The 14672-nt window shown below is 32.9% G+C and overlaps 1 protein-coding gene across 1 annotated transcript; it reads right to left on the bottom strand.

The window, feature by feature from the left end:
* Positions 1-534: 534 nt before the first annotated feature.
* Positions 535-13851, bottom strand: LOC130900860 (uncharacterized). The gene is made up of 6 exons (XM_057811771.1): positions 13247-13851; positions 10422-10718; positions 9796-10051; positions 9506-9739; positions 6647-6824; positions 535-838 (listed from the first exon to the last, which is right to left on the bottom strand). The coding sequence occupies exons 1-6, from the start codon at positions 13605-13607 to the stop codon at positions 686-688; spliced, it is 1479 nt and encodes a 492-aa protein (XP_057667754.1). The 5' UTR covers positions 13608-13851; the 3' UTR covers positions 535-685.
* Positions 13852-14672: the final 821 nt, after the last annotated feature.

The raw sequence follows: 14672 nt of genomic DNA, 5'->3' as shown, positions 1-14672 counted from the left end.
ACCGGTAATTGGATAAAATTTAACTTGCAAGATTAAATTACACACAGCGGGACAGGTGAAACTAAATAAAAGCTTGTAATTGTAAAATAATGTAAGTATTCCAAATTAATAGCGAAAATAATAAATTTATGAATAAACTAATTCAACGTCTTTAAAAGGTTAATATTACAGTGTTAACAAATATGTTGCTTCTTGGTACATTTAATAATTTGATGGACTTGAACTATCACAGTTTTATATCCAAAGCATGTATATCTTATAAAAGTTTTTTCCTAATAATTCAGATTGTCATAAAAGGTCTGCATTTGTTTCAACTTTGGTTACTTCTCAATCTTCCAAAAATTCTGTGTATCAGAATTGATCTGTACTTGAATTTTCTCATTTTGCTCAATTCTTTTGATAATTTTTCTTATTTTACTGGTTGATAACTTATCTATTTCCACAAAAACCTTTTAGTCAAATTAAATCTTATCCAAGTATTTTAGTGACTATGACTTTTCTCTAATGAATATAAGAAAGGATACAAAAAAACTGTTTAATTTTCAAATTATATTGTCCAAAATTTCTTAGACACATTATTTGGTTTGCTGGTTATATACTAATTTCTTAAACAATCTTAACAGTCTTAGAACAATATTTAAATAAAATATCACAAATTATACAACATGTAAACAATAATGATTTATCATTTAGTCGGTAGATATGTTTCGAGATTTTTCAAGTGTTGATATAGTAGGTCATTTGTTGGTCCCAAGCCAACTAAAATCCAAGCTGTAAAAGCTAACAATGACCTCCAAAGTGATAAGTGATTCCACGTACTTACATCACTTTTGGTAATCTGGAAAAAAATAGTGTTACTATTACTAATTTGTCAGTCTTTCATTAAAATTTTTGTTCAAACTTTCCTATCATTGAATTTCTTCTTTCAACAGTATGTAGTCACTAATAAATTCAAAATCTGAATTACAACACATAAAATAAGGTGAATACAAAGTTGACTATACTTCATGTATGTATTGTGTTAACAATATTGTTACATAAAATTATGTATCTTTTCAACAATTTAGCTAGAAAATGATTCCATATACTGTTTTCTAGTTTGTTGATTATGCACTTTTTTATTGTCTCAATTTATGGACAGCTAAAAAGTTTGCAACAAAAAATGTTTTCAGTTGTATTTCCATCTTATTTAATTTTTAAAGAAAGTCACTTAACAAGCAGTGGCGTAGCGAGCTTAATTCGCTTTTATCTATTCGAACACAGACAAAAAATACATTTTGGTTTGTATGTGATCATCTATAATTGTATAGGTACCTATTATTTATTTTAGATATTTACAAAGATATATTTCGAAAACACGCAGTTTCAAAACAATAAAAAAGTAAAAATAAGTAATAATACTAATTATTTCTTCTTCTTTCTCTTTTCTTATGACTGCATCTTGTTTCTTCTACTATTCTGCCTCTTGAGAAGTAGATGTCCAGCTTTGGTGCTATCCCTTGTGAGGTCTGCCGGGTGGTCTCCTTGAAGTTGTTTTTTTCATCCTTTACCCATTTAGCCCATCGATTTTCCATCATTTTATCGACGTGGTCTCTCCAATATCGTCTTCTCGATCTCGTGAATCGTACTATATCCAGAATTTCCAGATCTTACCTTATAGTTTTGCTTCTTATTTGATCTCTTAGTTTCACTCCTTTAATAGTTCTCTGCTGCCCTCATTATGTTATTCGCTTTTTTTGTGTCCGATCGAGTTTCCCCTGCTTATGTAAGTGTAGGTCCTACGATTGTTTTGTATATGCGAACATATATTTTTTTCTCATGAGGTCCCCCAGACGTAGGCTGGTCCCTTTATTTTAGCCTTTTGGGGTTGTCTCATCGGTTTACGAAAATCTCGTTTTTTGCCAGTAATAAGAAGATGTAGATTCACTTCCAGAATATTAATAATGAAATCAATCTTCATTGAAAGCATTTATGTTATATATAATGTGAGTTAAGTTCTACTGCGCCGGTTGCTCATACGCTGAGTCACGTTGGCGTCAGAAACTGTCACTGGTATACATGTTGATAGAATAGACTATTTAATTAAGTTGAATTTATTTTATTTTAGGGAAAAAATGTTGTAAGAAGATTTTTTGAAGTTTTGTAAATACCCAGTTTTGTATTTTGTTTCAATATTTCCATAAACATAACGAGTGTTTTGCATAAATATGCTTAACTATAAAACATTTTTATTTAGTTTTGGGTTAAGCCGGTATAAAACATCCTAAACTTTTTGATGTTTTAAAAGCTTTGAAATTTAAATACAAAATAAATATTGGAATTTCCGGCACCCTACACCTCAACCGCAGAAATAATCTGACTGTCCCGTTTTTGAACAAAGTTTTTATGGCCAGCCTACCCAGATAGACAGAGATTCTTGAGGCCTATTTTACTTGGGTTCGTACCTCTTTTTGAAAGTTTTTTGCGCTTGTGATTTCGACTCGTAAGAATGTACATTGCACTCGTGAATGGCGTTGTCGTTTATATCTCGTAGGCTCTTTTGCTATTATCATTGATTCTGTTTTTTATACAGATATCAGCATATCAAGGTTTCTGGCTGTTGTTTGGAACCGATATAGCAAACGCTGCAGGTCATCCTTATTTTCGGCTATCAAGATTGCGTCGTCGTATCTTTATTGATTTCCGTACCATCTTGTATCCTCCAGAAACTTCTTTTACGCTATTAATTATTTCATACATAGATAAATTGAATAAGAATGGGATCAGACTGTCACCTTGTCAAATTCCTGTTAGTATTGGAGCTTCTTCGATAGACCCCTGTTGTGTTTTGATCTGTGTTTAGTTATTTTTATTAAGCTCTATTTTTACGTGTGTCCTGTCCTCGAAGTACATAAATTATGTCAGCTATGTGAACTATATCAATTACTTTCTTGAGATCGACAAAACAAAGGAGCAGGGATTTTTGATATTCAATGTATTTTTCAATCATTTGTCTGGGGATAAAAATTGCATCTATTTTCGATCTAGTTTCTCTGAAGCCTTGTTATTCTCCGCTTATATTTTGTTCATTACTTTTTACTAATTATTAAAAGTATATATCTTTTTTGCTTTTGATGAAGCAATTTTATCTATATCATCAAAGTTGATCATTTCATATTTTTCTTTTTCCACACTTGAAATGTTAGGTCTTATCCAATCGCTGACCATTGTTATGGCAAAATTAAGTTTAAATAGTTGAATGAACGTTCGTAACTAGCTATTGATACTGAGATAGTCAGCTTTTCTATTACTTCACAAATATTTTCTCGAAATTTGGTTACTTCAGTCGCTAATGATTCAAGATCTTGGAACGCTTCTCTAGAATTCTTTCCAAGATCTTGTAATCTGATCTGCACACGATCAATCTTCCTTAAGATTTCATAACAGAAATCAACTTAAGTTATAAAACTAGCAATTGATACTGAGATAGTCAGGAATGCCATTTTCAGGTGTGAAAATACGTACGGTAATTGATTTAGTACGGTACGAGCTAGATGTTCATGGTCGAGGCGAGAAGGAGCTGAGTCAAGAATATCGAATCGAGTACCGTAATAATAACTTCACGGACGTATATCGTAATATGTTTTTTTCATACCTTTTTTCGGTTTTAAATAAAACAATTTTACTGAAAAATAGCTCGATAATCTCTTATTATTTGAGAAAAAATAAACATTAACAGAAATCACTAAGGTATAAATCTAAATCACTATATTGAATTTTTTAAAATACAAAATAAATTTTTTTAAGAATGGCTGATAACTCAAATAAAATTGTTGAGAAAAGAGCGGAAGCACTAGGGCAAATTATTCCAATTAAGTCGAGTCTACTATACAGTACAGTATAAAACAAAAATATCTTCTCGGTACGAGATTACGAAAATAATAAATTCTAATGATGTTAGGTTCAATTTCTTTCCTATTGCGAAATAACATTTTGCACTCACACAATTTGATAGAGTTCTACTCCATTACAATCTCTATTATAAAATTGAATGAATACCTTTATTAAACTCCCCAAAAGACGACTTTACATACCCTAACGATTCACCGGGCAATATTGTGAGAAACCAAATTGGCTATTTCGTAAGCAGACAAAGGTTCAGAAACATCGTAAAAGCTGTTTAATGCTATCTATCACAAAGGCCTGATTCGAACGGATTGGTTGAAATCGACTTTTATCTCACTGCAAAAAATAAAACGCTAAAGAATATAAAGATCACCGCACGATAAGTTTGATGAGTAGTGTATTCAAAATATTCCTGAGAATTATACATCAAAGAATATACCCTAAAATAGAGGCACACATTAGCAGTACTCAGTTTTCGAAAAAGAAATTCAGCATTCAGTTCTTGGTGCAGAGGTGTAGAGATGTCAACCATAACGTATATTTATGCTTTATAGATTTTGAGAAGGCATTCGACAAGGTCCGTCATCATGAACTAATAAATATCCTACAGGCAACTGGAATCAACTAGAAAATTTACGGCTCAAAGGTAAATTAACTCCAGATATCAATATTAGGAGAGGAGTCAGACAGGGCTGTATAATGTCACCTTTACTTTTCAATTTATACTCGGAACATATATTCTGAGAGGCCTTTGGTGAAGATGTTGAAGAAGGTATAAAAATAAATGGGGTGACCGTAAACAACTTAGTAGCTGACACAAAGGAAGGTTTAAAAACGTTATTAGATCAAATGGTTGAGAACTGTCAGGAGTATGGAATAAAACTTAATACCAAAAAGACTAAGTACATGATCATCAGCAAAAATCCAGTAAACGATGGTGACCTTATTGTTTTTTTTTGTGAAAAAATTAACTATTTGGGAAAAACTATTAATGACAAATTGGATCATTCAACAGAAATAAAATGTCGCATTGAGAAAGCTAGAGTAGCTTTCATAAGACTAAAAAACATCTTGTGTAGTCTCGATCTAAGTTTACAGCTTCGTGTCAGGGTATTGAGATGTTACGAGTTTTTTATTCTTTTATATGGTGTGGAAGCAAGGACACTGATGGAAGCAACTCTTAAGAAGCTCGAAGCTTTTGAAATGTGGACATATAGGCGTTTGCTCCTAATCAGCTGGCAGGATAGAGTGCGTAATGACGACGTTATGATGCAAATGAGAAATGAGAGAGAGAGAGAGAGCTTGTAAAATCTGTTAAGACCAGAAAATTATCTTACTTCGCATGTAAAAAAATAGACGGAAAACGGAGTCCTGGAAGAAGAAGAACATCTTGGTTGAAAAATTTACGTTAGTGGTTCGGTCAGACAATTAGTTCACTCTTCCGAGCTGCAGTGAACATAGCCAACATGATCGCCAACGTCCTATAATGGACCGGCACTATAAGAAGAGAAGATTATAAAATTAACCTGAATGTCACAATTTTTTTATTGGTTGTTATCAACATTATATTGGTTTAAAAGTTTCTATAACATCTGGTAGAAATCCAATTTTAAAATTAAGGTCATTTAGTCTCGTACATATATCTTTTTGGAGTCGATCAAGAACGTTTTTCATAACACGATAAATTTCACCTTATGTGGAAAGAATAACATCTCTAGCCGATTCTGCGGTGTTTTCTTACACGTATTGTTGTATCTGCATCCCATTTTTCACATTTTTCTATTACTTCTTCACAAATATTGTCTCGAATTTGTTAATTCAGTCACTAATGATTCAAGATAATGGAAAGCTTATCTAAAATTCATTCCGGGATCTTATAATCTGACCTGCACACGATCAATCTTCCTTAAGATTTCATAATAGAAATCAACTGAATTTATAAAACTAGAAAAGTTAGTATATTTTGCAACAGAATTGCAGCTTCATTTTTGGTGTTACTTGTAATGGCAGTGTCCACTGCTAATTTTTCTAATAATTCTTCTATATTCTCTAGCCGCAGATTGCAGATGCTGTTGCAGATTCACATTGACAGTTTTTTTAAAAGTTTTTTTCAATAATTCTCATTGTAATATTGAAAGTGTGAAAAATTATGTTTTCAATTATTCCAAAATTCAATGAATGGTTTCTATTATTCTTTGTTCAACACCAGATCTGCTACCACGGCAGCATTATCCTAACATCGTGATATGCAGTTTGTTATTGAAATTTTTTCAGAATTTAATTTCGCTAAAATTGTATTTTCGATCGTAGCTGCATTTTTAACATGTTTTTCAATAGAACCCAAAAAAGAATCTTTGATGGAAACTTTTCATAGATAAAATCAACATCTACATACCTTACGACATGGGACATTTATTGTCAATGAGAGATATATGATGTATTTGGGTCACCCTCTTAAGAGTCTCGTTTGAGTTGCTTATTAGCACATAAAAGTTTAGCAGCAGTAGGAGTACAACTTGAATCTGGTTTTGCCCCCGAATCTGATTCTACATCTTCATCCTTTTTATAATCTGGATTTCCTTTTCGGACACATATATTTCACAGAAATCAATTAGTGTAGTGCCCAGGGCATGATGCCCCTTCGTGCCCCCTTGCTACGCCACTGTTTACAAGCTACCATATTTTATTTTAGTTATGACCCTTTTTTATTGAAATTTTATAACGAAAGATAAAATACTGTTCCTATTAATCTATTACTTACGTTATTTACAAGTGTTTCATTAAAAGTTTGATATGCTAACGTTGCGAACTGGTTGTCGAACTTGAATGTAGCTAGATGAATAATCAAACAAACAGAATACAATAAAACTATTACAGAAATCCTTTTCTGATTCCAACACTCTTTCAGACAATTTTTTTCAAAGTGAGCAGTGTCAATCCTAAAATAAAAATATGCATTCTATATATGCGTGTATATAAAATTATGTAACGTAGGTGGTCGGTTGGTAGCACTGATTGATGTTTGATAGTTGACTTTGAAAATATTATTTGAACTTAAAAGTTTGCTTGAGTAAAAAAACTCATCCATAAGCGGGATGTTCGGGGAAGAACTTCAATTTACATCACCAGAAGTGCGGAACGTGGCTTCTACCGCCATAAATAATTTTCTACCTGTTGAATCAAACAACAATTGTGACAAAGAATATGAAAAATTAATTGATTTATAGGCAATTGCTTTTTTGATGCGACAAGTAAAAGTTATACATGCTCAACTATGCCAAAGGATTATTCCATGTAAAAGTTCATTATTCGTCAAAATATTATGACTTGTCCAGTCAGCTGTCAGTATGAAACTGTTATTCAGGGTCACCAACCTACTATAGAAAATTACCAAAAATCGATTAAGCATGGAATACATTCTTACACAAAATGCGTGCGAATGTTATTCTAATACCAAAACAGTGACATAAAACTCTGCCTATTTCCTATCCCTAACGACCTAGCGGTTAGCATAAGGGCAAAGGAAACAGCAAATATGGGAAGTCCACACTGATATATAGCGGCAATGATAAAAATGAGAGAGCCAGCATCCGGAGGCCTACTGCTACACGAGAAAAAGAAAGACTCAGAGGAAAAATAGTTGCGAACAACATCCAAGACTGCGACGACGTCGATTCGGCATGGGCAAAGAGCGAACATACTGGAAGCAGCAGAGGAAGCGTTTGGAAGAAAAATGGGAGAAGATCAAATACTAAATGCTGGTTCAGAAAAAAAATTAAGGCAGAAGAGAAGAGAAAATCGTACTTGCTGTATAGATCCAAAGCAGTGACATATAATGAGTATAAATCTGTATGAAATAGGGTCAACGAAAATATTCTGAAAATGATGTTCATTGGGAACAATTTTCGAGTGGAGAATGATCTCAAATGGGCAAAAAAACTATGGTACCTACTCAGGAATAGAAAAAAGCCAATAAAATGAGTACATACAAAACACAAAAATCACTATAAAAAAATGGGAGAGGTATCTTAGAGACCCTACGATTCAACAACAAGTATATATCAACAGAGAACTTAAATTAAGATAAGTAATAAATTGAGAGATGTATCATATCTTTGGAAAAAATGCAACAAATGGTGACTAAACTGAAAAACAGAAAAGCTCAAGGTATTGACGAAATATTAAACTGGATGATCAAGTATGGAGGTACCACGTTATACGAAAAACTACGGACTATTTTCAATAAAATAGTTGACACCATGAGAATACAATCAGAATGGAAAGTATTTTGATTCCAATTTTCAGAAAAGGTTTCTTTCCACAAAAATTTTAGCGGAAGAAGTGATGTCATCTGGTAACTCTGAGGAACAACAGGGATTGAGGAAGAACAGGTCTGCTATAGATGATCTTTTTGTGATCCGCCAAATTATGGAAAAGGCTATAGTGTTCAATAAGACAGACATCGTTCTCACCCAAGCATTTGATAGGGTACGATTGAAATCTACAGAAGAGAAGGAAGATTCACCTCAACATAATAAAAGTAATCGAAAACCTGAACACTCAAACTGATCAGTAGAATACCTGTGACGGCCGGGATCAGACAAAGAGACAGCCTCAGCCCGATCTTGCTCAGCATCATAATGGATGAGATTATAAACGAGGTAAAGCAAGCTGGAAAAGGATATCGGATGGGAAACAAATAAATAAAAATAGTTTGTTATATTGATGACGCAGTGATCATCTGAGAGGACAAAGATAACTTACAAAGGCTAGGTTTTAACAAATAGCGAGTGCTTTTAACATGCAAATATCCCTGAAGAAAACCAAATCTTTTACAGTATCCGAGAAGATGTAAACTCGCAATATACAATCAGAGTGTAGAACAATTGATGTCATTCAAATATCTAGCAGCGAATATGACAAGAAATAGAAATCTAAAGAATGAATTAAAAACTCAAACAACAACGGCGTCATTATGACTACCAGGAGCAAAGTCAGAATATACCTGCGTGAAACAAGAGAAATAATGAAATAAGGGAGATTTATGACATCCAGGATGTAGTGAGATGGGCGAGAAATCGGCGAAGGGCATGTAGAGACCACGTGGACAGAATATCAGATGACAGGTTGGCAAAGATAGCAAAGGAAGAAAACAAGATGGTATGAAAGCTGATCTTCATCATCCCAGCTGCAGCTAGGCAACCATTGATGTATATACAGGACAACACAATAGATTGCCTTGAAAAATTTGCAGAATTAAAAACAGAGAAAGAAAAAAGCTTTATTTTATGAAATAATCAATAAAAATGAACGAATTGTGATCAGCTAGTTAAGTAAGTTTTTAGATCGTGGAAAATAAAGTGTAACACAATAAGCCTCACGCTTCCCAATAAACCACGACCAATCTAGATCGAGGTTTCTCTTACTAACCTAACCCAACCTAACCTAACCTGATAAGTTTTCTCCACTTGAAAATGCTTTCAAAACAATTGTAACAACATGAGATCTATTTATATATAGGAAAAAATTCAAGTGTAAACTACCATTTTTGTGGTGTATATAGAAAATATCTCAACAAAGTAAAGCTGGAGCAAAACAGAGAAGTATAAATTGGACTTACCTGTCAAAAACTGATACAAGACATAAGACACATAAAGCGAAGAACATCCCGACATATATGTCACTATAATAAGCGTAGTGAATTAAAAAACTAGTATCTTGTTGGTTAAAATTGCAAATTATATATAACCAATGTCCTAAGCCTAATCCCCCAAGAAGACCGTGACATAGTGTAGAAAAACGTATCCACCATTTTTGAAAACAAATAGAGATTTCTAATGGATAAACTGCGCACCTAAAATAAAAATTCTTGTATATATGAAAAATAAATAGCTATTTCATTATATTTACTTTTTTCCAAAATTGTCGTCCACGTTGTCTATCGATAGCTGTCTGTGCAATAGAGCGCTTTTAGATCTAGGGGTTACTTCAAATTTGGTTTTCTTCTGTACATACAGTTTATCAGATTTCCTGGGGCTCTTTTTCATTTTATCCGGTTTTGAATTAAATTCAGGAGTAGTTTCGAAAACGTCATCCTGAAGTTCTTCTAAGGCGACTGCGATATCGTTCCGAAGATCGTAATCTTCTTCTCTCTTTTTATGTTTCCCTAAAAATATTATGAAAACATCAAAGGTTTGGTTGCATATTTATTGTGATGTATTAACTTTTAATTTCTATGCAAGTATCTCTAGAAAGTATCATGTTAAAAAGGAATGGGTATTTCTTATTTGTGAAGACAAAAAAAGTAATTTCACTATTACTAACAACGAGAAGGTTTTGTGGGTACTAATTGCCTGGGTAATCACTTTATAGTCCCCTTTCTCGGCCATAACAATACAGAATTAGAGAATCCTCAGAAGGTTGCTTGCTTTGTAGCAAAGCTTTTCTGTTAGTTCGTATTCAAGGATTTTCCTAGGCTTGTCAGTTGACGTTAGACATTAGACCGTATATACCAGTTAGAACTATTAGGTACTTACTCTTAGTATTACTAGAATTTGCTGGAGATACATCTCTTCTTTTCTTTTTACTCTTTTTCTTTTCTTTAGGTATCATCATTTCTCTGCTATCTCCCATTCCCATTTCAGACTCTATGTGTCTTTTCTTCTTTGATTTTGATTTTTTTAAAGAAGAAGTCATTATATCGTCAGGATCTCTTCCACTATGAGCGACTTGTAACGAATTGTACGCGTTCATTTCATCAGTGTCCATTTGGAGATATTCTTTTCGTTTTTTATAATGCTTTCTTTCTTCCGGACTGAGAAGTTCCAAATTTCCTTTATTCAAAAGAAATTAATTTTACTCTCATTATTAATACAGATATGGATACATTTAAAAAACCTTAATGTTATTTATTAAGTATTATCACATGATTGCGAGCATTAATCAGTATGCGATTAGGTCACTTACTGGGAGACAAGTATTATATGAGGTGTATCTATAAAGTTTCGTGAATGGTATTAGAAAAGAAATGTAACAGAAGATAATCGCTGTTGTACAATAACATCGAACGGATGTCATATGTCCTTAGATGGCCAATATTTCAGCAAAACGTGCTCTTTTTAAGACCTCTTTCACGTTGGAAACCAGCAAGAGTTCTGCAGGTGCCAAACATGCCGGATGCGTTTCAGCAACCGTTCTAAAACTTCCTCGTAAAAAGGTGAGTTCACGGTTTGACTCACTTATCGACGGCCGACCATACGTCGTTTTTTTTTGTTGCTAAAATGTTTGAACCAGCTATAAACACATATTTCGGTGACGCTTTCCATCCCGTACACTCTTCCAATTCAACATTTCATGCGACTCCATAGCCGCTTTTCTCTATTTGTTTTTCACTTGTAGCTCGGATTTTTCAATGACAGCCTCAAGGCTACTAGGTTGCGCTCCTTGACATGTCTCTGGATCGTCATAAGCAAGCGCGTGTGCATAGCTTAGCCGTTGAGATATTGGACCATCAGCGATCTTCTAGACACACCTCGTATATCATTCTCGTGTTAAAAGTATCATAGGTAAGCCAATTTTCGCGATTATTTGTTATAATAATGAAAAAATACGAATTTTTACACAATAGAGACTGGATTCTTCGAAAGTAGAAGTCAATTTACCGAAATATTATACTTTAAAGGTGACATGTACCAAAAACAGGGAGTTTCGTACATGTATGTTATTACAATTGAAAGAGTCCACTTATTAATTTTAGATACTGTTCAATATATCATCTGAGTATGGAGGGTCGAGGTAGAGAGAACTATTTTATATGAGATTTAGCTCAAAAAGTACTAAACTATAAATTGGAGCTAGTCCTACTACAGTGGCGCCTCTCTAATTTAATGACTTTGGATGGACAATTTCTGGAACATAGAGATTGTTTTCTTTACCTCTACCCTCTACACATCTAAGAAATATTTACCATTTATGTCATTAAAATAAAAAATTAAGCTATGTACTACACTGTAATTTATTTTTGTAAAATTACCATTGTTTTACGAAACATAATGACTAGAATTACTAATCAATTCAATTTATAATACAATTTGAGTTATTTTCTTAGACAAATGAGAAAATCTCACTTGGAAAGGAATTATACTTAACTACTTATTATTTTTCATTATGGATAAGATTATAAAAAATTTCTTGATTTTGACACATTATGTTTTACTGTAGAAAAAAAATGTGATGGAAAAATTTGATAGATGGCGGTAGCTACGCCGCTTGCATTTATGCTTGAACACTTATTCTTAGCCTCTCATTTCCAAATAAATTTAGTGAGTTTCTGATATAGGATTTAATATAAAAATTGACCCTGAAATAAATCACGTCTATATCATAATAGCTTGTCAGAAATAGTTTGTTGTATAGTGAATAAAAAAATTTATTTTGTTTTTCAAATTGAGCTCAATTTAATTCAGAGATAAAGTTTATACTTTACTTATACCATATACAACAAAGTTTCTGAGTTTCCTTAAGACAAATCTTTGATTCAAATTAAAAAATTATACAGTAAAATTGCTAATCAAATGTTTTAGTAACGCTTAATAAACGTCATAAAATGTTTCGTAATTTTTTAAATCTGAATTGAATAAATTGTTGTGCATTAAAATTTCCTACACATTTTTTGTAAGATTACCAAAGAAATTTTTAACAGTGTAAGCTTTAGAAGTATATTCAATTTTATATGTATCCTCAGAAACTTATATGTATCAACGAAACAAGGTTAGATTTAGCGCAGAAAACAAAAAAAAAATAGTTTAACAAAAGTATTTCAATTGATTATTTGATCTGGTTAACTTTTGGTTCGTTCTTAAACCATAAGTAGGTTCTCCTTAGAATTGCAATTTGTGTGAAATTCGAATGGCATTGAACAGATAAGGTTACAATGACGAGATCTTGCATGATCGATCATCTGAGCTTCTTCTCTATATGTTTTCGAAACAAAATATCTTGTGGTATGTATTGGAATAGATGTTGCCTGGCGTTACGTACGGTGGTCTTATCAAAATAGAAATAAAACAAAAAAAGGTTCCTTGAAGATATGTCAAATAAATTAGGAACAAATCTATAAATGTTACTAATAATCTACATCCATCTCTCACCTCGAAAGGTAAAAATATATCGAAATGTACGGAATACTTAGAAAGTCATAACACACAAATAGGGTGAATACAGCTCTGACCAGTACGTGAATACTTGACGTCTGACCTTTTAACCATATTGACACACCTTGAACTTCCAACCTTTCCGAGAACTTATAATTTTTCTCAAATAATTTTGAATGTAAAAAACTAAAATATTAAATAATACATACCGGACAATTCCTCTGGCATTTTTTCGTCTTCATAAAAACTTAAACTTTGAGGCCTAGAATCGGTGAAATGAGAATGTCTATTTATATCCCTTTTCATTTCAGTTTCTATTAAGGATAATATTTTCGAATTAATTTGACTTTCACCATCCACCGAGATCTCCCTGCTGGGAGTATGTAAACTGATGTTTTCATTGTTGTCTTCATATTTTGTGTAGGTTCTATTTGATTCGGGTTCGGAATTTTGATAATCATCACTATTATTAGTAGAAATAACTGTTTTATGTACTTGCGCTACGATCTGCTCCTTCATTTCTTCTTTGTGTTTACGATTCTTAGCTGTAGGAGATAGATTACCATTCATTTTCCACAAATGACGTTTTGTTATATCGATTATACCTGCTCAGACTGTTTTTGTTTGTATTTTCAGCACGATCCAACATATCAACTAGTCCATGTTTTTCGACCACTCCGGTAAACACACATTGTATTTTTAATATATTCTAATTTATTTAACACAGAAGATGAAGGGTTGTTAATTGTCACGGAGCTTTTATTAGACGTGAAGACGGGGCGCATTATGTGGGGGTGTAGGGCATTCAACTGGTGTAGGCGATTGCGCATGACTGAACTAGATTTTAAATGCGTGGAAATCTTGTATGTTTTCACAACAAGATATACACAGGATATAGTTGTAAGGTTGTAGAAACTAGTAGTCAGAAAATAAGGTGCTACACAGAAGATGGTAAGTCAACGTGATTAAGAAATTATACAAAATAGATTTAAAATTGAAATTGAGTCTGATACTTAGACAATGTTTCACCTTTCCAATGTTACTGTACCAGTTAGAGGTATAGATAATCTCAGAGGATGCTTTTGGGAGTGGATATATCAGAAGGTAATGTAAGTTAATAACGTAAGTTATTTACGTGGACAGAATTTTCAAAGAGGGTTAATTTGAAGAGACTAAGATAAAAAAAAAGTAGAACTCGTGAAACTGAAGTATTCTACCACATTATAAGAAATCAGGGAAAAGTAACCAGCCTCAGTATTCAAGTTAAAATTTACGAAAAAAGACTTCTAGACAGGAAGTTTTATGGTCGGATGATCATCAGCTCATCTAATTCTATTGGCAGTTATTTATATATAAGTTGCACGTTTTTATTTCTGAGTGAATCTAAATCACAAGAAAAGAAAATGCGTCCAATATTTTTAGAAGAGGTTGTGTACATTTGAGTTAGAAACTTCATGTTTCATATTTTTAGGAACGAATCATGCTACCTGGACTATCGTAACATTGGTACTACATCTTAATGTTAAGGGTACCAATTACAATTTGGGTAAAGACTTTTAGACTGAAATCTGTATTAGTGGAGTGATTGGTGTTGTTTCTTTGAAGAAGCCGACTGTAATAGCCCGCAAGACAGGT

Source organism: Diorhabda carinulata, chromosome X (genome assembly GCF_026250575.1).
Source record: "Diorhabda carinulata isolate Delta chromosome X, icDioCari1.1, whole genome shotgun sequence".
Lineage (NCBI taxonomy): Eukaryota > Metazoa > Arthropoda > Insecta > Coleoptera > Chrysomelidae > Diorhabda > Diorhabda carinulata.
This window is presented reverse-complemented; position numbering and strand designations above follow the sequence as displayed.